This window comes from Taudactylus pleione, unplaced genomic scaffold (assembly GCF_031769625.1).
Source record: "Taudactylus pleione unplaced genomic scaffold, aTauple2 ptg000278l, whole genome shotgun sequence".
NCBI classification, from domain to species: domain Eukaryota; kingdom Metazoa; phylum Chordata; class Amphibia; order Anura; family Myobatrachidae; genus Taudactylus; species Taudactylus pleione.
In genome coordinates, this window is record NW_028284680.1 from 6,675,755 (window position 1) to 6,698,641 (window position 22,887).

Sequence of the window (22,887 nt, forward strand, 5' to 3'; positions counted from 1 at the left end):
TGTATGGTGTGTACACTCTGTATGACTAATGTATGGTGGGTAGATTGTGTTTGTTTAGTGTTCGGTGTGTACACTGTGTATGATTAATGTACGATGTGTACCCTGTGTATGATTAATGTATGGTAGGTAGACTGTGTTTGGTTAGTGTTAGGTGTGTACACTGTGTATGATTTATGTATGGTGTGTACCCTGTGTATGATTTATGTATGGTGGGTAGATTGTGTTTGGTTAGTGTTAGGTGTGTACACTCTGTATGATTAATGTATGGTAGGTAGACTGTGTTTGGTTAGTGTTAGGTGTGTACACTGTGGATGATTTATGTATGGTGTGTACACTCTGTATGATTAATGTATGGTGGGTAGATTGTGTTTGTTTAGTGTTAGGTGTGTACACTCTGTATGATTAATGTATGGTGGGTAGATTGTGTTTGGTTAGTGTTAGGTGTGTAGACTGTGTATAATTTATGTATGGTGTGTACCCTGTGTATGATTAATGTATGGTGGGTAGATTGTGTTTGGTTAGTGTTAGGTGTGTACACTGTGGATGATTTATGTATGGTGTGTACACTCTGTATGATTAATGTATGGTGGGTAGATTGTGTTTGTTTAGTGTTAGGTGTGTACACTCTGTATGATTAATGTATGGTGGGTAGATTGTGTTTGGTTAGTGTTAGGTGTGTAGACTGTGTATAATTTATGTATGGTGTGTACCCTGTGTATGATTATTGTAGGTGGGTAGATTGTGTTTGGTTAGTGTTAGGTGTGTACACTGTGTATGATTTATGTATGGTGTGTACACTCTGTATGATTAATGTACGGTGGGAAGATTTTGTTGTGGTCAGACTCTCTCACAATGGAAATAGCTGCGCTCTCACTGCTACATAGGTGTAATTGGTGTCAGATACTTCCGTACCTCCCTTTATAGCTGTAACATGAAGTAAGCGCTGTCATTACAGAGGAAGCACTGAGAGAGAAGTGTAGTGCTTCTCTCAGGACTCATGTTTGTGACCGTGGTTTTCTATCTACTTCTGTCATTGCTCCCTATGAAAGGTAAGAGTCTGTGTTCTGTATATAATGTGTGTCATACTAACCACTGGGCCACTGATCATACATGAAACTCACTTATCAACAACCGTATAACAAATAACAACTGAGATCAAGTGAAAAAGGAACGAGGAGAGAAGCTGACGAAGGCTGGTTATAGCCCTGTGTCCACCTACTTACACTAGGAGAGAGCCTGAGGAAGGCTGGTTATAGTCATGTATCCACCTATAGTACTTACACTAGGAGAGAGCCTGAGGAAGGCTGGTTATAGTCATGTATCCACCTATAGTACTTACACTAGGAGAGAGCCTGAGGAAGGCTGGTTATAGCCCTGTGTCCACCTACTTACACTAGGAGAGAGCCTGAGGAAGGCTGGTTATAGTCATGTATCCACCTATAGTACTTACACTAGGAGAGAGCAAGAGGAAGGCTGGTTATAGTCATGTGTCCACCTATAGTACTTACACTAGGAGAGAGCCTGAGGAAGGCTGGTTATAGCCATGTATCCACCTATAGTACTTACACTAGGAGAGAGCCTGACGAAGGCTGGTTATAGCCATGTATCCACCTATAGTACTTACACTAGGAGAGAACCTGACGAAGGCTGGTTATAGCCATGTATCCACCTATAGTACTTACACTAGGAGAGAGCCCGAGGAAGGCTGGTTATAGCCATGTATCCACCTATAGTACTTACACTAGGAGAGAGCCTGAGGAATGCTGGTTATAGCCATGTATCCACCTATTGTACTTACACTAGGAGAGAGCCTGATGAAAGCTGGTTATAGCCTTGTATCCACCTATAGTACTTACACTAGGAGAGAGCCTGAGGAAGGCTGGTTATAGCCATGTATCCACCTATAGTACTTACACTAGGAGAGAGCCTGATTAAGGCTGGTTATAGCCATGTATCCACCTATAGTACTTACACTAGGAGAGAGCAAGAGGAAGGCTGGTTATTGTCATGTATCCACCTATAGTACTTACACTAGGAGAGAGCAAGAGGAAGGCTGGTTATAGTCATGTATCCACCTATAGTACTTACACTAGGAGAGAGCAAGATGAAGGCTGGTTATAGCCATGTATCCACCTATAGTACTTACACTAGGAGAGAGTCTGAGGAAGGCTGGTTATAGCCCTGTGTCCACCTACTTACACTAGGAGAGAGCCTGAGGAAGGCTGGTTATAGTCATGTATCCACCTATAGTACTTACACTAGGAGAGAGCCTGACGAAGGCTGGTTATAGCCCTGTGTCCACCTATAGTACTTACACTAGGAGAGAGCCTGAGGAAGGCTGGTTATAGCCCTGTGTCCACCTACTTACACTAGGAGAGAGCCTGAGGAAGGCTGGTTATAGTCATGTATCCACCTATAGTACTTACACTAGGAGAGAGCAAGAGGAAGGCTGGTTATAGTCATGTGTCCACCTATAGTACTTACACTAGGAGAGAGCCTGAGGAAGGCTGGTTATAGCCATGTATCCACCTATAGTACTTACACTAGGAGAGAGCCTGACGAAGGCTGGTTATAGCCATGTATCCACCTATAGTACTTACACTAGGAGAGAACCTGACGAAGGCTGGTTATAGCCATGTATCCACCTATAGTACTTACACTAGGAGAGAGCCTGAGGAAGGCTGGTTATAGCCATGTATCCACCTATAGTACTTACACTAGGAGAGAGCCTGAGGAATGCTGGTTATAGCCATGTATCCACCTATTGTACTTACACTAGGAGAGAGCCTGATGAAAGCTGGTTATAGCCTTGTATCCACCTATAGTACTTACACTAGGAGAGAGCCTGAGGAAGGCTGGTTATAGCCATGTATCCACCTATAGTACTTACACTAGGAGAGAGCCTGATTAAGGCTGGTTATAGCCATGTATCCACCTATAGTACTTACACTAGGAGAGAGCAAGAGGAAGGCTGGTTATTGTCATGTATCCACCTATAGTACTTACACTAGGAGAGAGCAAGAGGAAGGCTGGTTATAGTCATGTATCCACCTATAGTACTTACACTAGGAGAGAGCAAGAGGAAGGCTGGTTATAGCCATGTATCCACCTATAGTACTTACACTAGGAGAGAGCCTGAGGAAGGCTGGTTATAGCCCTGTGTCCACCTACTTACACTAGGAGAGAGTCTGAGGAAGGCTGGTTATAGCCATGTATCCACCTATAGTACTTACACTAGGAGAGAGCCTGACGAAGGCTGGTTATAGCCATGTATCCACCTATAGTACTTACACTAGGAGAGAGCCTGAGGAAGGCTGGTTATAGCCATGTATCCACCTATAGTACTTACACTAGGAGAGAGCCTGAGGAAGGCTGGTTATAGCCATGTATCCACCTATAGTACTTACACTAGGAGAGAGCCTGATGAAGGCTGGTTATAGCCATGTATCCACCTATAGTACTTACACTAGGAGAGAGCAAGAGGAAGGCTGGTTATAGCCATGTATCCACCTATAGTACTTACACTAGGAGAGAGCCTGACGAAGGCTGGTTATAGCCATGTGTCCATCTACTTACACTAGGAGAGAGCCTGACGAAAGCTGGTTATAGTCATGTGTCCACCTACTTACACTAGGAGAGAGCCTGACGAAAGCTGGTTATAGCCATGTGTCCACCTACTTACACTAGGAGAGAGTCTGAGGAAGGCTGGTTATAGTCATGTATCCACCTACTTACACTAGGAGAGAGTCTGAGGAAGGCTGGTTATAGTCATGTGTCCACCTACTTACACTAGGAGAGAGCCAGAGGAAGGCTGGTTATAGTCATGTATCCACCTACTTACACTAGGAGAGAGCCTGAGGAAGGCTGGTTATAGCCATGTATCCACCTATAGTACTTACACTAGGAGAGAGCCTGACGAAGGCTGGTTATAGCCATGTATCCACCTATAGTACTTACACTAGGAGAGAGCCTGAGGAAGGCTGGTTATAGCCATGTATCCACCTATAGTACTTACACTAGGAGAGAGCCTGATGAAAGCTGGTTATAGCCATGTATCCATCTATAGTACTTACACTAGGAGAGAGCCTGACGAAGGCTGGTTATAGCCATGTATCCTCCTATAGTACTTACACTAGGAGAGAGCCTGATGAAAGCTGGTTATAGCCATGTATCCACCTATAGTACTTACACTAGGAGAGAGCCTGGTGAAAGCTGGTTATAGCCATGTATCCACCTATAGTACTTACACTAGGAGAGAGCAAGAGGAAGGCTGGTTATTGTCATGTATCCACCTATAGTACTTACACTAGGAGAGAGCAAGAGGAAGGCTGGTTATAGTCATGTATCCACCTATAGTACTTACACTAGGAGAGAGCAAGAGGAAGGCTGTTATAGCCATGTATCCACCTATAGTACTTACACTAGGAGAGAGCCTGACGAAGGCTGGTTATAGCCATGTATCCACCTATAGTACTTACACTAGGAGAGAGCAAGAGGAAGGCTGGTTATAGCCATGTATCCACCTATAGTACTTACACTAGGAGAGAGCCTGAGGAAGGCTGGTTATAGCCCTGTGTCCACCTACTTACACTAGGAGAGAGTCTGAGGAAGGCTGGTTATAGCCATGTATCCACCTATAGTACTTACACTAGGAGAGAGCCTGACGAAGGCTAGTTATAGCCATGTATCCACCTATAGTACTTACACTAGGAGAGAGCCTGAGGAAGGCTGGTTATAGCCATGTATCCACCTATAGTACTTACACTAGGAGATAGCCTGACGAAGGCTGGTTATAGCCATGTATCCACCTATAGTACTTACACTAGGAGAGAGCCTGATGAAGGCTGGTTATAGCCATGTATCCACCTATAGTACTTACACTAGGAGAGAGCAAGAGGAAGGCTGGTTATAGCCATGTATCCACCTATAGTACTTACACTAGGAGAGAGCAAGAGGAAGGCTGGTTATAGCCATGTATCCACCTATAGTACTTACACTAGGAGAGAGCCTGACGAAGGCTGGTTATAGCCATGTGTCCATCTACTTACACTAGGAGAGAGCCTGACGAAAGCTGGTTATAGTCATGTGTCCACCTACTTACACTAGGAGAGAGCCTGACGAAAGCTGGTTATAGCCATGTGTCCACCTACTTACACTAGGAGAGAGTCTGAGGAAGGCTGGTTATAGTCATGTATCCACCTACTTACACTAGGAGAGAGTCTGAGGAAGGCTGGTTATAGTCATGTGTCCACCTACTTACACTAGGAGAGAGCCAGAGGAAGGCTGGTTATAGTCATGTATCCACCTACTTACACTAGGAGAGAGTCTGAGGAAGGCTGGTTATAGCCATGTGTCTACCTACTTACACTAGGAGAGAGCCTGACGAAGACTGGTTATAGCCATGTATCCACCTATAGTACTTACACTAGGAGAGAGCCTGAGGAAGGCTGGTTATAGCCATGTATCCACCTATAGTACTTACACTAGGAGAGAGCCTGACGAAGGCTGGTTATAGCCATGTATCCACCTATAGTACTTACACTAGGAGAGAGCCTGAGGAAGGCTGGTTATAGCCATGTATCCACCTATAGTACTTACACTAGGAGAGAGCCTGATGAAAGCTGGTTATAGCCATGTATCAACCTATAGTACTTACGCTAGGAGAGAGCCTGAGGAAGGCTGGTTATAGCCATGTATCCACCTACTTACACTAGGAGAGAGTCTGAGGAAGGCTGGTTATAGTCATGTGTCTACCTACTTACACTAGGAGAGAGCCTGAGGAAGGCTGGTTATAGCCATGTATCCACCTATAGTACTTACGCTAGGAGAGAGCCTGACGAAAGCTGGTTATAGCCCTGTGTGCACCTACTTACACTAGGAGAGAGTCTGAGGAAGGCTGATTATAGCCATGTGTCCACCTACTTACACTAGGAGAGAGCCTGAGGAAGGCTGGTTATAGCCATGTGTCCATCTACTTACACTAGAAGAGAGCCTGAGGAAGGCTGGTTATGGCCATGTATCCACCTATAGTACTTACACTAGGAGAGAGCCTGACGAAATCTGGTTATAGCCCTGTGTGCACCTACTTACACTAGTAGAGAGCCTGAGGAAGGCTGGTTATAGCCATGTGTCCACCTACTTACACTAGGAGAGAACCTGAGGAAGGCTGGTTATAGCCATGTATCCACCTATAGTACTTACGCTAGGAGAGAGCCTGACGAAAGCTGGTTATAGCCCTGTGTGCACCTACTTACACTAGGAGAGAGTCTGAGGAAGGCTGATTATAGCCATGTGTCCACCTACTTACACTAGGAGAGAGCCCGACGAAGGCTGGTTATACAGTAGCCATGTGTCCACCTACTTACACTAGGAGAGAGCCTGAGAAAGGCTGGTTATAGCCATGTGTCCACTTACTTACACTAGGAAAGAGATTGAGGAAGGCTGGTTATAGCCATGTGTCCATCTACTTACACTTGGAGAGAGCCTGTGGAAGGCTGGTTATAGGAATGTGTATCTACTTACACTAGGAGAGAGCTCGAGGAAGGCTGGTTATAGCCATGTGTCCATCTACTTACACTAGGAGAGAGCCTGAGGAAGGCTGGTTATAGTCATGTGTCTACCTACTTACACTAGGAGAGAGCCTGAGGAAGGCTGGTTATAGTCATGTGTCCACCTATTTACACTAGGAGAAAGCCTGAGGAAGGCTGGTTATAGCCATGTGTACTTACACTAGGAGAGAGCCTGAGGAAGGCTGGTTATAGGAATGTGTCCATCTACTTACACAATTGGAGAGAGCCTGAGGAAGGCTGGTTATAGGAATGTGTCCATCTACTTACACTAGGAGAGAGTCTGAGGAAGGCTGGTTATAGTCATGTGTCCACCTATTTACACTAGGAGAAAGCCTGAGGAAGGCTGGTTATAGCCATGTGTACTTACACTAGGAGAGAGCCTGAGGAAGGCTGGTTATAGGAAAAGGTCCTAGACTGCACACCCTGAATATATATAATGGGAGGTGCTACCTGTTGAGAGAGACTATTAATGCAGGCACAGAAAAAGACAAATCACAGGTGCTCAACTCCAAATGACTAATTATATATAAATACATAATGCAATAACATTTTGCAATAAATAAATAGGTTTTTAGTATAATCATGGCCAAAGTTATGGGCCTACCCACCATATCCAGGTAACCTCTGTAGGGTAGGTCCCTAACATACTAGGGTTCAAATCCATAGTGCAAGACACCCCCAAACCAGCTGAGCCGAGCCACCCCAGGGCATCGCTCTAATGCTAAATTTTATTGCATTATGTATTTATATATAATTAGTAATTTGGAGTTGAGCACCTGTGATTTGTCTTTTTCTTTGGAAGGCTGGTTATAGCCATGTGTCCATCTACTTACACCATTGCCCCATCCAGTGCCCCAATCCAACCTGAGGTTTCAGCAATATATGAGTATAGTGTGGGCCTCCAAGGATGGGGCCCCGGCTCCGTACTGGACACACGCTCACCTTATTCTTCTTTCCTGGCTTGCACAAAATACAGAGTTTAGTGTTGACGCTAAGGGGTATATTTTTTTATTGATTTTGATCTATTTAAAATCGATAAAGATCGATCAACATCAATGTGTTTCTAGGGATGATCAGTTTTGGAGGGCGGCTAACTCATAAGGTGCGTACACACTGGGCTCAGGACCCCACACAGGTCACGTTTTCCAGGTCACTCAGCAGGTGCACAGGTGTATTCATTACTCACTGACACATTTTAAAAGATCCACAGGTGAAGCAAATTATTTCACTTGTGATTGTGAGGAGACCTGGAAAACATGCACTGTGTGGGGTCCTGAGGACCAAGTTTGAGAACCTGTGGTCTAGTGTGTACGCTCCTTTACAGTTGTCCCTTATTCTCTTCATTACTTTATGATGGACTTAGCAGTAGTCTAGGGCACAGGTTCTCAAACTCGGTCCTCTGGACCCCCCACACAGTGCATGTTTTCCAGGTCTCCTTACAGAATGTGAGTTGAATAATTAGTTCCACCTGTGAATCTTTTAAAATGTGTCAGTGAGTAATGAATACACCTGTGCTCCTGCTGGGTGACCTGGAAAACATGAACTGTGTGGGGTCCTGAGGACCGAGTTTGAGAACCACTGGTTTAGGGGATATTAACTGTCAAAATCGTTTTATATCATTCCCTTTTCGTGGATGTAAATCGAATAATATTTTACCTTCACGATAAACTCTTGTTAGTAAATGGCATGCACTAATCTGCTGTGGGACCTCTCCATAGGCAAACGCAGGGGGGGGTTCCATCTACCTGGAAACCCCCCTCCCCAGCCCACACCATGACCACAATAGCAATAGTAATGTAATAGAATGTTACTATCGCTGCATGTTCTTCACAGTATCACAAATGAAATAATTAGCACCACCTGTGGATCTTTTAACATGTATCAGTCAGTAATAAATAACCTGTGCACCAACTAGGAGATCTGGAAAACATGCACTGTTAGGAATGTGCTGCTATAGAGCCCATTATGTACATATATGTCCAGGGCAGTTTTAGGTTCTTCTGCTGCTGCTCCAGGCTCCCAGACTTGCCCCCATGCTCTGGAATGGTGCCCACATCTAAAATAAAAACATTCAGCTCAGGCAGGATGACCCTACTGCCACATCTAATGGCTTCCTGTGATCACTGGTCCTGTATATGCTGGAATTATGACACATAACATACTTTGTATGATGCATAGAAAAAGTGGTAGTGCTAATTCTACCCTTTTCATTGACTGGCCACACGCACTCTAAAATCAGGCATTTGGAAACCCCCCCTCTAGAAATCCTGCCTTTGCCCCTGCTCTCCCAGACAAGTGTTTTTGGTTTTTGAATCAATTAAACTTCAATTGTAAACATGGATGAGGATCAGTGTGACCTCTGAAGGGCCCCTCTAAGCGTATTTTAACAACAGTGGGTTATATTCTTAGAAATTATTTCAGGGTATTTTGTATTTAGTTAAGGAAAAGGTTTTATTTTTGTAGGACAATACAGAGTATATTGTGTTAATCAGTGGTAATTGCTCCTGAATAAATCCATTTTGATTTCATAAGGTAAGAAAATAAATGTTATAGCCACTGAATATATGGGCTACAGTACATGGGAATCTGGAATCAGAGAAATGGATGGAAATATGAGACATCGATATGATCTCACGTGTGTGGTCTAAACCTAGTAAAAGGAGACGTCAATCTGCCCCTCACCCGCTCAGTCAGCCCCATCGCGTCTTTCTTCAGTTTTGGCCAGGGCCAGATTAAGGCTTGTGGGGGCCCCGGGGCAACTAAGTTGTGGGCGCTCCTTTGATAAAAGTACCATGGCTCCGCTATGCCCCTTACCTTGGCTCTGGACTCTCAAATGACTGTCAAGGTCGCAGCATACTACAGTACATGATGTCCGCGACACGGCTGGGAACCGACTCCCGGCAGCATAAAGGACATGATCTAGTACACTGCCAGGGGCAGACACAGGAATCTGGACCTTATTCAGAGCCGGCTCCCTCGTGCGCATGCGTGAGACCCGCTACGACCGACAGCGCCGGTCATAGCGGGTCTCTTTCCAAAGGGGGCGAGCTGTCGATGTTGATTGACAGCTCGCCCCGTTTGGAAGGCGGGCCCGGGGGGTGGCAGCCCAAATGGAGGCGTTCCCATGGGAACGCCTACCGTTTGGGGGAGGCCCCACTGACATCACTAGTGATGTCAGTGGAGAGCTTCCGGCTCTGACAGAGCCAGAAGCTCTCCGGGGCTTACGACAAGTGAGACCCTACCCTAGGGTCTCGTCGTAAGCCCCGATGGTCGCGATGGTCTCTGACCATCGCGACCATCACCCGAGCGGTCGTTAGAGCTGTGGGTGTTAACCCACAGCCTAACGACCGCAACAGAGGCGGGCGGTCAGGATGCAAGTGGCCGCCCAGTTTCTGAGCGACCGCTTGCATCCTCCGACCGCCTCTGAATGAGGCCCTCTGAGTGGTGGGTTACAGAGGGAAAAAGAGAGGGAGGGAGGAAGGAGAGAGACATGGAAAGAGGGAGAGAGAGGGGGAAGAAGACAGAAAGAGGGAATGAGGAAGACAAAGAGATGGAGGGAAAGGGGTCTATTTACTAAGCAGTGTTAGGAGACAGAGTGAAAAGTGATAAGAAAGTGATAAGGTGCCAGCCAATCAGCTCCCAACTGTCATCTCACAGGCTGTGTTTGAAAAATGACAGTTGGGAGCTGATTGGCTGGCACCTTATCACTTTTCACTCTGTCTCCTAACACTGCTTAGTAAATAGACCCCAAAGAGAGAGAGAGGGGGGATAGGAGGGAGGGAGAGAGGGAGGGCAAAAAGAGAGAGAGAGAGAGGGGGGGGGGGGACACAGAGGGAGAGAGAGAGCGCAAGCACACACACACTACGGGCTATTTCACACCTGCCGGGTTTCACCGGCCGGCAAAAAACTGTCCAAAGCCGGACGTTTTTTTTGCCAGCAATCAGTTCCTTTCACATGCAGTGGCTTTGAGACGTTTTTAATGTTGTGGTTAGTTAAGCCTACTTAGGGGTCTAGTTACTAAGCAGTGTTAGGAGACAGAGTGAAAAGTAATAAGGTGCCAGCCAATCAGCTCCCAACTGCCATCTCACAGGCTGTGTTTGAAAAATGACAGTTGGGAGCTGATTGGCTGGTACCTTATCACTTTTCACTCTGTCTCCTAACACTGCTTAGTAAATAGACCCCTAGTAGGCATGCGCAGCAGCAGATGGAGTTGTGGGCGACTACAGGCTCTGAAAAGCCGGTGTGTGTGTGTGAAAGGAAATACTGTAAAATTAGCTTCCCTGACTGGCAGTGATGGCATGGACATGGCACGGCAGCCGTCCGTTTCAGTGGATATTCTCGGCTGTAACACGGTGACCGTGCCGTGTCCGTGCCGCCTGAAAGGACATATTTATTTACATATTTCATTAAAAATAGTACACGGCAAAAAAACGCCCGGTCTTGTGTGCGTGTGTGAAATAGCCCTACCAGCACCTGGCTGCCTGTTTCACTATCAGGTAACTAACAGGTGGTTCCTGATGGGGGTGGGCATATCACAGCATTAGGCCCTGCCCCCTACCCATACACCCGTAAATCGCGGCATGATCAGTGAGGGGGAGGGGCTTCCATCATTAGGCATGGCCGGGCACCCACTGTAAAAGATTTATTTATTCACCGTCTCTCTCAAGTAAAAACAAGACAAGTTCATCATTGTCGCGACTAAGTCTGTGATGCTGCTGGGAGCCGGCCAGGGAGGGTCTACAGTTGCCTGGTCTGGGGCATTGTTTGCTGCTGTGTGGGGGCTCCGCCTATAATCCAGCCCTAGCTATGCTCCCCATCCTGACTATACCATAGCAACCAATCAGATGCTAGCTATTATCTTCTAGAAGGTGTTAGATAAATGCCAAGTAGAATGGATTGGTTGCTATGGGCAACATCTCCACTTCTATAAACCAGCACTTTAGAAAATATACCCCAGAGTGTCTGGTGGAAAGCTAGGTGCAGAGCATTTTATACTGGGTGGAAGGGGTCATATTGGAGAGTCTGGTGGGGATCTAGATTGCAGAGCATATTTTACGAGGTGGATGGTATTATTTTGAGGAAGACTAGAGTGCAGAGCATTTTATACCGGGAGGAAGGGGTCATTTGGAGAGTCTGGTGGGGAGCTTTGGTGCAGAGGACTTTATTCCAGGAGGAAAGTGTCATGTTGGTGGGGCTGGTGGGAAGCTTTGGTGCAGAGGTCTGTATTCCAGGAGGAACGTGTCATGTTGGTGGGGCTGGTGGGAAACTCGGTTGCAGAGCATATTGGACAGGGTCATGTTGGAGAGTGCGATTTGTAGTTTGCTTTGGGTCAGACATTACTAGATTCAACAATAGTCTCATTTACACAGATCTGATACGACCACGAGCAGGTGAAGCAGGAATGTATTGTGTTATATTTGTCCTGGAATTTGCAGATTACCAAGTATTACATTACATGGATTTATTGTTTTATTTATGTTTTCTTTATAAACGTGACTATTTTTTTTTTAAACGTTTCAGGTTTCATTTAGTCACCAATACTAGTAGATGTACACACGTAATCCTTATTTAGTTATACGGTGGGTACCAATGTAGTCTATATTTAGTGGTAGGGCGGGTACCAATTTATTCAATATTCAGTGGTAGGGCGGGTACCAGTTCATACCATATTCAGTGGTAAGGCGGGTACCAATTCATTCCATATTCAGTGGTAAGGCGGGTACCAATTCATTCCGTATTCAGTGGTAGGGCGGGTACCAGTTCATTCCGTATTCAGTGGTAGGGCGGGTACCAGTTCATTCTGTATTCAGTGGTAGGGCGGGTACCAATTCATTCCGTATTCAGTGGTAGGGCGGGTACCAATTCATTCCGTTTTCAGTGGTAAGGCGGGGTACCAATTAATTCCTTATTCAGTGGTAAGGCGGGTACCAATTCATACCATATTCAGTGGTAGGGTGGGTACCAATTCTTTCCGTATTCAGTGGTACAGCGTGTACCAATGTGTACTGTATTCAGTGGTACAGCGTGTACCAATGTGTGCCATATTGAGTGGTTTGTTGGGTACCAGTTCATTCCGTATTCAGTATCAGATGTGTGCCAATGTATTCTGTATTCAGTTGTATGGCGGGTACCAATGTATTCTGTATTCAGTTGTATGGCGGGTACCAATGTTTTCATTATTCAGTTGTATGGCGGGTACTAATGCATTCCGTATTCAGTGGTACAGTGGGTACCAATGTATTCCGTATTCAGTGGTAGGGTTTGGTTTATACGGAGTTGGACCCATTTGCACCCCAGAATAAGGAGGAAAAGGCAAACACTAAGCAAGCGCATTTGCGTTCATCTGTTTTCCGTCTAACAACGCATCCAGGCTCTTCATGACTAACATATGCACCAGCTTTACGTCAGGAGCAACAAGTTACATATTTGCACAGAAGAAGATACTGTAGATACAGACTAGCAGTGTTAGGAGTAAATACTAAAGTAGAATTACCCTATTTGTACACAATATAATGTAATGAAGTGTCATATACACAAGAGGGAATAGAGTTCTGGCTTATTAATAAGTATGAAAGTCACATTCTCTGTATACAGTAAAATACAATCACTAACATCTATTTTTTCCCCCATTAGAAACCAAATGGGAATCTTCTTTCCTTTTGTAATCACTAGGTAATGAGATTAACCAGCCGCCCGTGACTTCATATAACACGGCAGTCACGCTGCTGACTTAAGTACTACACAGCAGTTATACTTATGTAGTTCATTGCTTTTCTACGGGAAATAAAAAATTCATTTATAAAAATATCCATACGCTAAATGCTAGGTAATAAATAATCAGGTTTCATCAAAATATTGCTATGTCCAAATGCGGACAGATCCCGCAGAACGCGGTTGCAGACTGCAAATGTGCCGTATAATGCGTATGCACACAGACGGACGCTCTACGTGCGTACGGATTGCTCAGTCTCTCCGAGAAACGTGAGCTTCTGGGCTGAAATCATGCAATCACACCGGCCTCATCCGCTACATGGCAGTGTCGTGGGCGTGTCGGCCGACTTCCGTGCTCGTCTGCAGATGGGACGCCTGTAACAGAAGGATCTTTTGCTCCTAGTATGGAGTGGGTGTAAGTCGCGATATTAATGGTGACGCCTGTGGACGGGCTGACCATCCACATGAAGATGTACAGATAATCTGCATAGACAGATTCTTGCATTAGGGAAGCCGCAGCCGGAGAGAGAAGCGCCATCCGGAAAGTCTCACTTTAAAGCTGACTGGAGTCATATAATATATCAGGTCTGGCCAACCTGTGGCTCTCCAGCTGTTGTGAAACTACAAGTCCCAGCATGCCTTGCCAGAGTTTTAGCATTCCCTAATAGCAAAACTGGCAAGGCATGCTGGGACTTGTAGTTTCACAACAGCTGGAGAGCCACAGGTTGGCCAGGCCTGTAGTATATTATCTTAGTTTTAGTGGAGCTTCTGATATTGGCACTACTAGGAGCAAATTTACTAAAGTGAGAGTTTTTAGAAATGGAGATGTTGCCCATAGCAACCGATCAGATTCTACTTCTAGAAGATAATTGCTAGAATCTGACCATACCTCCCAACATGACCCGCTCCAGGAGGGACACAATGCTCTGGTCCTGGACTTCCCTGGTAAGAGGCGGGGCTGCAGCGGAGTTCAAAATTCAAATAGGGGAGTCACACCAACTGTCATTTCACACACTGCCCACCATCACTGGCTGGGACTCACTGGCAGTTGGTGTGACTCCCCTATTTGAATTTTGGACTGTGCTGCAGCCCCGCCTCTTACCAGGGAAGTCCAGGACCAGAGCATCGTGTCCCTCCTGGAGAGGGTCATGTTGGGAGGTATGATCTGACTGGTTGCTATGGGCAACATCTCCACTTCTATAAACTTCACCTTAGTAAATATACCCCCATAGTGATAAACGCAATCGGCCGATGTTCGCAGTCTTCGCATGCATCTGGGTCGCAGTGCGCGAACTGCTCACTGCGTTCGCAAAAGCGAGCGCAGTGAATACGCAGACCCAAGGAAAAGTGATTGACAGGAAGTGCCGTTTTGTGGGTGTATATGGGGAGTGGTCTGCCGAACACAGGCGTGCCAGTGCGTTTGCACCCCGTTACAGGGGCGTGCATAAATTAGCCACTGAGATGACGGACGCAGCCTGGCGTCCCTCTGCGTGCAGGAAGTCTCTCATCTCCTGCGGCAGGGTCAGGTCTACCTTTAATTTGCGTGCAGCTCCCTCCGATGTTACTCGATGTTCCCGATGTTTTCTCAGCCTTGCGCATCAGTACGGACGTTAGCGGATGGTAAAGGGGGCATTATGTAGTGCTGGGCGTCTGCATCTTTGTGCTACGATTGTCGTGCGTATGTATTCATTATTTAATTAGCATATTCTCGCAGCTCCCGGGTGCGTGCGTCTGCGTTCCTTGCTGAATCAGGCCCTAAGTCACCTGTGCCCAAGATTTGGAACGTTAGGGTGCCTCAAGAACCGAGTTTGGGGACCTCTGGTGTAGAATAAGTTATGCCTAACTCTAAATTGGAGGCATTTGCAGAAATGGACACATCTCGCAATTTTCCACGTACTGCGCAAACTGCAAATAGGGACAATGGGCCTGATTCAGCAAGGATCGCTATTGCGATTATGCACGCAACCGGCCGATTGTTGCATTCTGCGCATGCATCACAGTGCGCATGCACGAACACTCCACTGCGATCGGGACTGTGATCGCAGTGACTTCGCAGACCCATCGCAGTGATTGACAGGAAGAGCTGTTTGTGGGAGGTGGGGGGTGGTTCAGCAAAACGCTGGCGTGCCAGTGCGTTTGAGCGCCGTTGCAGGGGGGTGCATAAATTATCCACTGCGATGCCGTATGCAGTCTGGGCTTTTTTGGCGTGCGATGAGGTTAGCAATTCCTGAGTAAGGTCAGACCTTGTGCAAGTGTGCGTTAGGCTGCGATGGTACTCACTGTTACCCATGGTTTCGCAGTCTTGCTAAATATTATGAATGTGTGTAAGGAAAGGTGGGCGTCCTTATGTTAGGTTTCGTGTGTCATTGCGATTACAATCATTAGCATACCTTTGCAGTGAGACTGCGTGCGTAATCGCTATTGCGATCGCAATAGCGGTCCTTGCTGAATCTGGCCCAATGTGTCTTTGGCAGACATTAGCTTTGTCTGAGATACCTCCTGAGCGGATGCAGCCTTTCGCGAAACGGGTGTTCCTGGACGGCGGCTATTTGGTCACACGGAGCAGCTGCGTCTCGCCAGAGTGTATCCCAAATTCCGTCCTTGTTTGAGGCGTCCGTATCGTGGGACATCTGTTTCAGGCAGATCTTTTGCACCCAGCATGGGACGGGAGTAAGTGGCGATACTCAGTGGCGGAACTCCCGGAGACAATGGAGTAATTTGCCGCCGGGCTCCAGCCCTGAAGGGGGCACCTGGTTCCATTGTCCCCCGGGCCGTTCCGGGCACTGCTATGGAGTTGGAGCGCCGCTGATCGGCGCTCCACCTCCAGCGGCGCCAATACGGAGGGTGCAGTTGCAACCCCTATTTGCCGGGCGCCCGCTGAGTATGTTACCAGCGGGCGCCCAGCTCCTTCTTTACCCCCCCTCCTTCTTTACATAGCTCACTCCTGAGCTCCGCTTCCGGGTCCCGCAATGCGCTATGGGAGTGACATCATGACATCACTCCCATAGTTTCGAGGAGCGGGCACCGGGGATGGAAGGCAGCAGCACTGGAGCGGGGTTTGAGGTAAGTATTGTTTTTGTTTTTTTTTTGTATGTGCGTGCGCTTGCGGGGGGGGGGCTCATTACAGGGGGCATTACTGGGGGCTTACTACAGGGGTATTACTGGGAGCTCACTATAGGGGGCATTACTGGGGGCTCACTACAGGGGGCATTACTGGGGGCTCACTACAGGGGGCATTACTGGGGGCTCACTACAGGGGGTATTACTGGGAGCACTACAGGGGGCATTACAAGGGCTTACTACAGGGGGCATTACTGGGGGCTTTCTACAGGGGGCATTACTGGGGGCTTTCTACAGGGGGCTTACTACTGGGGGCACTACAGGGGCACTGCAAAGGGGGACCATTACTGGGGGGAACTACTACATAGGCGGCACTGCATAGGGGGACCTCTACAGAGGGCACTGCACAGGGGGACCACTACTGGGGGAACTACATAGGGGGGCGGCAGCTGGGGCTGGCATAGGTGCTGGGGGGGTGGTACATTTTAATTTGGGGGGGTGCACCAACATTTATCTAGCCTCCGGGCACCTGGGATGAAGTTACGCCACTGCCGATACTAATCATGAAAGCTGCGATCAGTGGGCGCAGTGACTGATGCACGGATCCTGGCATAGAAGAGCTGATACTTGCATTAGTGTATACTAGTAAGTGGGCTGGCACGGCCGGGTATAAAAGTGGCAGCAGAGGTGTCCAGTTTCTAATCAGGCCCATGGTATGGAAGAATGTATTAATATTTCCCTATCGTGTATGTCAGCCTAATAGAGAGATGGTAATTTCCCAGTGACAGTTACTTTGTGAGCTGAAGGAAATGTTTACCCTTTATTGGATATAATTTTAGTTATTAGTGAAGTGTTTCCTGTCATATATATCAGTACATGTGACACATACAGTAACAAAGTGACACTGAGCACATCCTGTACAGTGTGGGGGGATTTAACCACGGCTATTTCTTGCAGCGGAATTTCACGCCTCGCGCCTCACTGTGACAGAAGGAGGGACGGTGACTCTGAGATGTGCGTTTCCGAGGGGGGACTGCTCTGCCTTGCAGTGGCTCACACCAAGGGGCTACGTAGCTTTCCTTAACGGGGAGAAAGGTGGGTACAGTAACCACAAACCTCAGGTTATTATATTAGTGGTGTCTGTCAACAGATTTTGTACATGCACAGATGGAGTAGAATTTATTGACGTGAACTCTGGGCATGATTCAGCAGCGGACGAAATGGCAATTACGGACGCAGATCGAGCGATTGTTTGTCATCAAGCATGCATATAAGCTGGGCAGCGTTCGCATTGCGATCACGGACGCACCGAGGCATCCATCGCAAAGTGAGTGACGGGCTGTCAGCGTTTGGGGGTGGTGACGGGGGTGGTCGAAAGAACGCAGGTGTGTCTGTACGTTGGAGCGCCGTTTCATGGGCGTGCATAAATTAGCCACAGCGATTGCATTCGCAGCATGACAGCTCTCTGCTTGCGAGGAGACTCGCAGTGTCTGCAGCTGGTCAGACCTGATGTAAATGGTGCGTGACTGGCCGATGTGCGTCGATAGTACCGATATTTATGCAGAAGAGCGATGGACGGATATGAGAAGGCAGCAGTGGGCATCTTTATGGTGGCTGAGCCTTGGCAAGCATTAGCATATTTTAGCAACTGCGATCCGTTGGTGATTGCATTTCCATCTGCTGCTGAATCAGGCCCTATATTCCATCTGCACATAGCCACAATTAAATAACAATAATAATTATTATTTCCTTTATTTGTCTGGCGCCACAAGTGTTCCACAGCGCCTTACATAGTACATAATCTAATAAGTGAACAAGAAACCAGTGACTTACAGTACAATACAATACAATGCAGGAGAAGGTTTATTATACACATTGCTGGGGAAGAAGGAAATGTAGCTGTGGGTTAGGATGAGAACTGGAAGGCCTTGATGAAGTAGTGAGTCTACTTTGAAGATTTGTAGAGAGGTGGAGAGTCTGATGGGGAGAGGGAGAGAGTTCCAGAGCAGCACGGGCAAAGTCTTGGAGGCGGGAGTGGCAAGAAGTAATCAGTTGGCAGGAGAGAGACATTTGTTGAGCAAAGTGGATGGGCGGGAGAGTGGAGGGAGATGAGGTCAGAGATGTAAATGGGAGATGAATGGGTGAGGGCTTTGTAAGTGAGTGTAAGAACCTTGAATTGGGTTCTGAAGGGGAAGGGGAGCCAGTGTAGGGCATGTAGGAGAGGGGAGCCAGTGTAGGGCATGTAGGAGAGGGGAGCCAGTGTAGGGCTTGTAGGAGAGGGGAGCCAGTGTAGGGCTTGAAGGAGAAGGGAGCCAGTGTAGGGCATGTAGGAGAGGGGAGCCAGTGTAGGGCATGTAGGAGAGGGGAGCCAGTGTAGGGCATGTAGGGGAGGGGAGCCAGTGTAGGGGATGTAGGAGAGGGGAGCCAGTGTAGGGCATGTAGGGGAGGGGAGGCAGTGTAGGGCATGTAGGAGGGGGGGGGGGGCAGTGTAGGGCATGTAGGAGAGGGGAGCCAGTGTAGGGCATGTAGGAGAGGGGAGCCAGTGTAAGGCATGTAGGAGAAGGGAGCCAGTGTAGGGCTGTAGGGGAGGGCAGGCAGTGTAGGGCTTGCAGGAGGGGAGCCAGTGTAGGGTATGTAGGAGAGGGGAGCCAGTGTAGGGCATGTAGGAGAGGGGAGCCAGTGTAGGGCATGTAGGAGAGGGGAGCCAGTGTAGGGCTTGTAGGGGTGGGGAGGCAGTGTAGGGCATGTAGGAGAGGGGAGGCAGTGTAGGGCATGTAGGGGAGGGGAGGCAGTGTAGGGCATGTAGGGGAGGGGAGGCAGAGTAGGGCTTGTAGGGGAGGGGAGCCAGTGTAGGGCATGTAGGAGAGGGGAGCCAGTGTAGGGCATGTAGGTGAGGGGAGCCAGTGTAGGGCATGTAGGTGAGGGGAGCCAGTGTAGGGCATGTAGGAGAGGGGAGCCAGTGTAGGGCATGTAGGAGAGGGGAGCCAGTGTAGGGCATGTAGGAGAGGGGAGGCAGTGTAGGGCATGTAGGAGAGGGGAGCCAGTGTAGGGCATGTAGGAGAGGGGAGCCAGTGTAAGGCATGTAGGAGAGGGGAGCCAGTGTAGGGCATGTAGGAGAGGGGAGGCAGTGTAGGGCTTGTAGGAGAGGGGAGCCAGTGTAGGGTATGAAGGAGAGGGGTGCCAGTGTAGGGCTTGTAGGAGAGGGGAGCCAGTGTAGGGCATGTAGGAGAGGGGAGCCAGTGTAGGGAATGTAGGAGAGGGGAGCTAGTGTAGGGCTGTTATGTTCTGGGTTGTTTGTGGACCCGGGGTGGTAACAGGAGCGATCACAGAAGCAGATTTGAATAAAAAACTAGGTTTTTTAATAAGTTCTTGAGTAGACATAAAATATGGCAGTAAATAAAAGTCCAGGAATATATAAATGTGCACAAGAGTTCTGTGGTGGGAGTAATGGGTTATTGTCCAAGTAGAAACAATTAGAGCTGTCCAGGTGTGCAGGTAGTGAGACTGAAAATAATCAACCAGGTATGCAGGTAGTGATGCAGGAAAATAATAGCCAGGTATGCAGGTAGTGAACTAAGGCAATGAGCAGGATGTCAGCAGGCTCAGGCACTCAGGTATGGGCAAGGGTGGTGGAGGAAGCCGGGTAGTCCAGCGGAAGCTAGGAGCTGCCAGGCAGACTGGCAGACACTGAATTCACAGGAACAGGATAAGCACTCCCTCTCAGCTAGGCTGAGATACACGTTGCACTGGCAAAGAAGGAAGGCACTGACCCTTCCTAAATACCCCATGCCGTGCTGTTACTGGCCGGAGGGAACATGTGACTCACCAGGATTGGCCAGCCGCATCACATGGCCAGAAAGCAAGATGGCGACGCCCATGCCAAACAGAACAGAGACGCCGCTAGGCCTTACCAGCGCAGAGGGACAACAGGCCCACACAACAACGTGCGCAGCCAAAGCCCCCCGCCAGACACCAGCTCCACCACCAGACACCCCGCGCCACAACGACCTCACAGGTAACACCCGCCTAGCGCCATGCCGAAATACCCTGGCCGTGGCAAGGGCATGTAGGAGAGGGGAGCCAGTGTAGGGCATGTAGGTGAGGGGAGCCAGTGTAGGGCATGTAGGAGAGGGGAGCCAGTGTAGGGCATGTAGGAGAGGGGAGCCAGTGTAGGGCTTGTAGGAGAGGGGAGCCAGTGTAGGAGAGTGGAGCCAGTGTAGGGCATGTAGGAGAGGGGGGCCAGTGTAGGGCATGTAGGTGAGGGGAGCCAGTGTAGGGCATGTAGGAGAGGGGAGCCAGTGTAGGGCATGTAGGAGAGGGGAGCCAGTGTAGGGCATGTAGGAGAGGGGAGCCAGTGTAGGGCATGTAGGAGAGGGGAGCCAGTGTAGGGCTTGTAGGAGAGGGGAGCCAGTGTAGGGCATGTAGGAGAGGGGAGCCAGTGTAGGGCATGTAGGAGAGGGGAGCCAGTGTAGGGCATGTAGGAGAGGGGAGCCAGTGTAGGGCCTGTAGGAGAGAGGAGCCAGTGTAGGGCCTGTAGGAGAGGGGAGCCAGTGTAGGGCATGTAGGAGAGGGGAGCCAGTGTAGGGCATGTAGGAGAGGGGAGGCAGATGTAGAACGTTTGCAGAGGAAGATGAGCCGAGCAGCAGCATTGAGGACAGATTGGAGTGGAGAATGGTGGGAGTCAGGTAGGCAGATAAGAGGAGGTTACAGTAGTTCAATCAACTCCGGCATCCCGACAGGGTTAAGATACCGACACTTGTCACTAGTTATCCTAACCATCCCCCTCTCCATGGCACCCGCTGTCGCGCTGTCGTTCCCGGCATCGGCAAATGTGGATGCACTTGCCGATGCTGGAACCCCCACCGTGCGAGAAATCGGCTGGGTGTGCATCATTAAGTGTGTACCCAGCATTAGTGATCAACTTATGTGTATCTGTTCAGGAAGAAAGAGGGGGGGGAGAGTGGGGGTTAAAGTACAATGACAGGGAAGTGTCATAACAAGATTCCATGCACTGAAGCTGCGGGGAAACAATGGCTACTTTACTGCAGCACCAGAGAGGGATAAATGCAGAACCAGCATGAGGATTAGCTGCAGCCAGTGCAGTACATGTACATCCATATATGTGCTTTATGTGAAATGTGCATGTATTTATTTATTTTGTAATATTACTGTATTGATATTTTCATAACAAATATATAATCTCCTGTTGCAGTTTTAAAAGACAGAAGGTTCCAGTTAGTTCAGCATCTGCGGAATAAGCTTATTATCCGATTATCCAATGTAACGCCTGGGGACAGCGGAGTTTACACATGTTTTTACTACAGCTCTCCAGTACAGAGCAAGAAGGTAGAAGTCACTGTGTTAGGTAAGTGATAGGAACAGGGGGCCTGATTCAGAGCCGCTCATAAACGACCGCTCGTTCGCTCCGAGCGATGTTCGCACAACTGCGCATGCGTATGGGTCGTAATGCGCATGCGCCAACCAGTCATTGCGGTCGGAAATCGAGCGCTCGCAAAATAGCGAGTGCCTGCTAATTTGAGTGACAGGATGAGGCGTTTGTGGGTGGTAACAGGGGAAGGTGCTTGAAAATGGGGAGTGGAGATCCGAACGCAGGCGTGCCAAACGGTCAAAACGGGCGTTTTAAGGGTGTGCATGATTAACAAAGCAGCGTCATCGACCACGCCACTTGGTTGTTTCTTAGCCTGAACTGTTCGCATGATTGCGGTAGGAAAATCCAACCACAAGCACTGTGAGCAGTTGAGACGCCTTTCGATGTACTCGATTAATCTAATAAATAGCGGAGATGACGTAGGATGCGAGCGGCCAGGGGGCGTCTTTACAAAATAGCGAGCGCATGTTTCGTTCGCTCGCTCAGACATAGAGGCGTCAACAGACCGCAAAGAGCGAGTGCTCAATTTAAATAGCCGGCCCCTTTTTCTGAACGAGCGTCCGCAAATAGGGTCCGGCTCTGAATCAGGCCCAGGGAGAGTTCTCTGGATGTAAATATTACCACACGTCTGATAATATAAAATAGACGTTAGTAGTAATGTTGCGAAACAATACTTCAAAACATTCAAGTTTTACAAACGTTTCACACAAGTTCTACAGATAAACCACAGCGGGAGCCAGAGACTGACAGTTCCCAGTACAAGGACACAACAAGAGCTGAAAGTGAAACTAACATAGCACAGATGGAAAGAACCTAAATAGAGTGTCTCAGTACAGGAAACCTATAGAGACTGTCAGCAGCTGTACAGAGAGTTCTGTGAGTGCTGGGGAACTATGGGTGTCTGGGATCCCAGTACTCAGCTAGACCATCTCCTGGGGCTAGCTAGCGTGATTGTACAATGAGTCACAGAGATTGTGGGAACCAGCTATACATAGTATGAAATAAAGTCCCTGGTAGGCGTCTGTCTGTGTGTGCGGGATAATCTCGAGAACCATTGGACGGATTGTGATGCAGCTGTCACTATTTTATAGAGCATTTGTGGAGGCAGAGCTGGCCCTAGCCAACTTGGTGCTCTAGGCAAAATTTTGACTGGTGCCC

The 22,887-nt window shown here is 48.2% G+C and overlaps 1 protein-coding gene across 1 annotated transcript in view; it reads left to right on the forward strand.

Moving 5' to 3' along the window:
• Nucleotides 1–960: 960 nt before the first annotated feature.
• Nucleotides 961–22,887, forward strand: part of CRTAM (cytotoxic and regulatory T cell molecule) — a 67,868-nt gene continuing 45,941 nt past the window's right edge. The window contains exons 1-3 of the mRNA XM_088481825.1: nucleotides 961–1,049; nucleotides 17,298–17,435; nucleotides 21,553–21,705. Coding sequence (XP_088337951.1) covers nucleotides 998–1,049; nucleotides 17,298–17,435; nucleotides 21,553–21,705 — 343 coding nt within the window. The 5' untranslated portion in view covers nucleotides 961–997. The remainder of the gene's footprint in view (nucleotides 1,050–17,297; nucleotides 17,436–21,552; nucleotides 21,706–22,887) is intronic.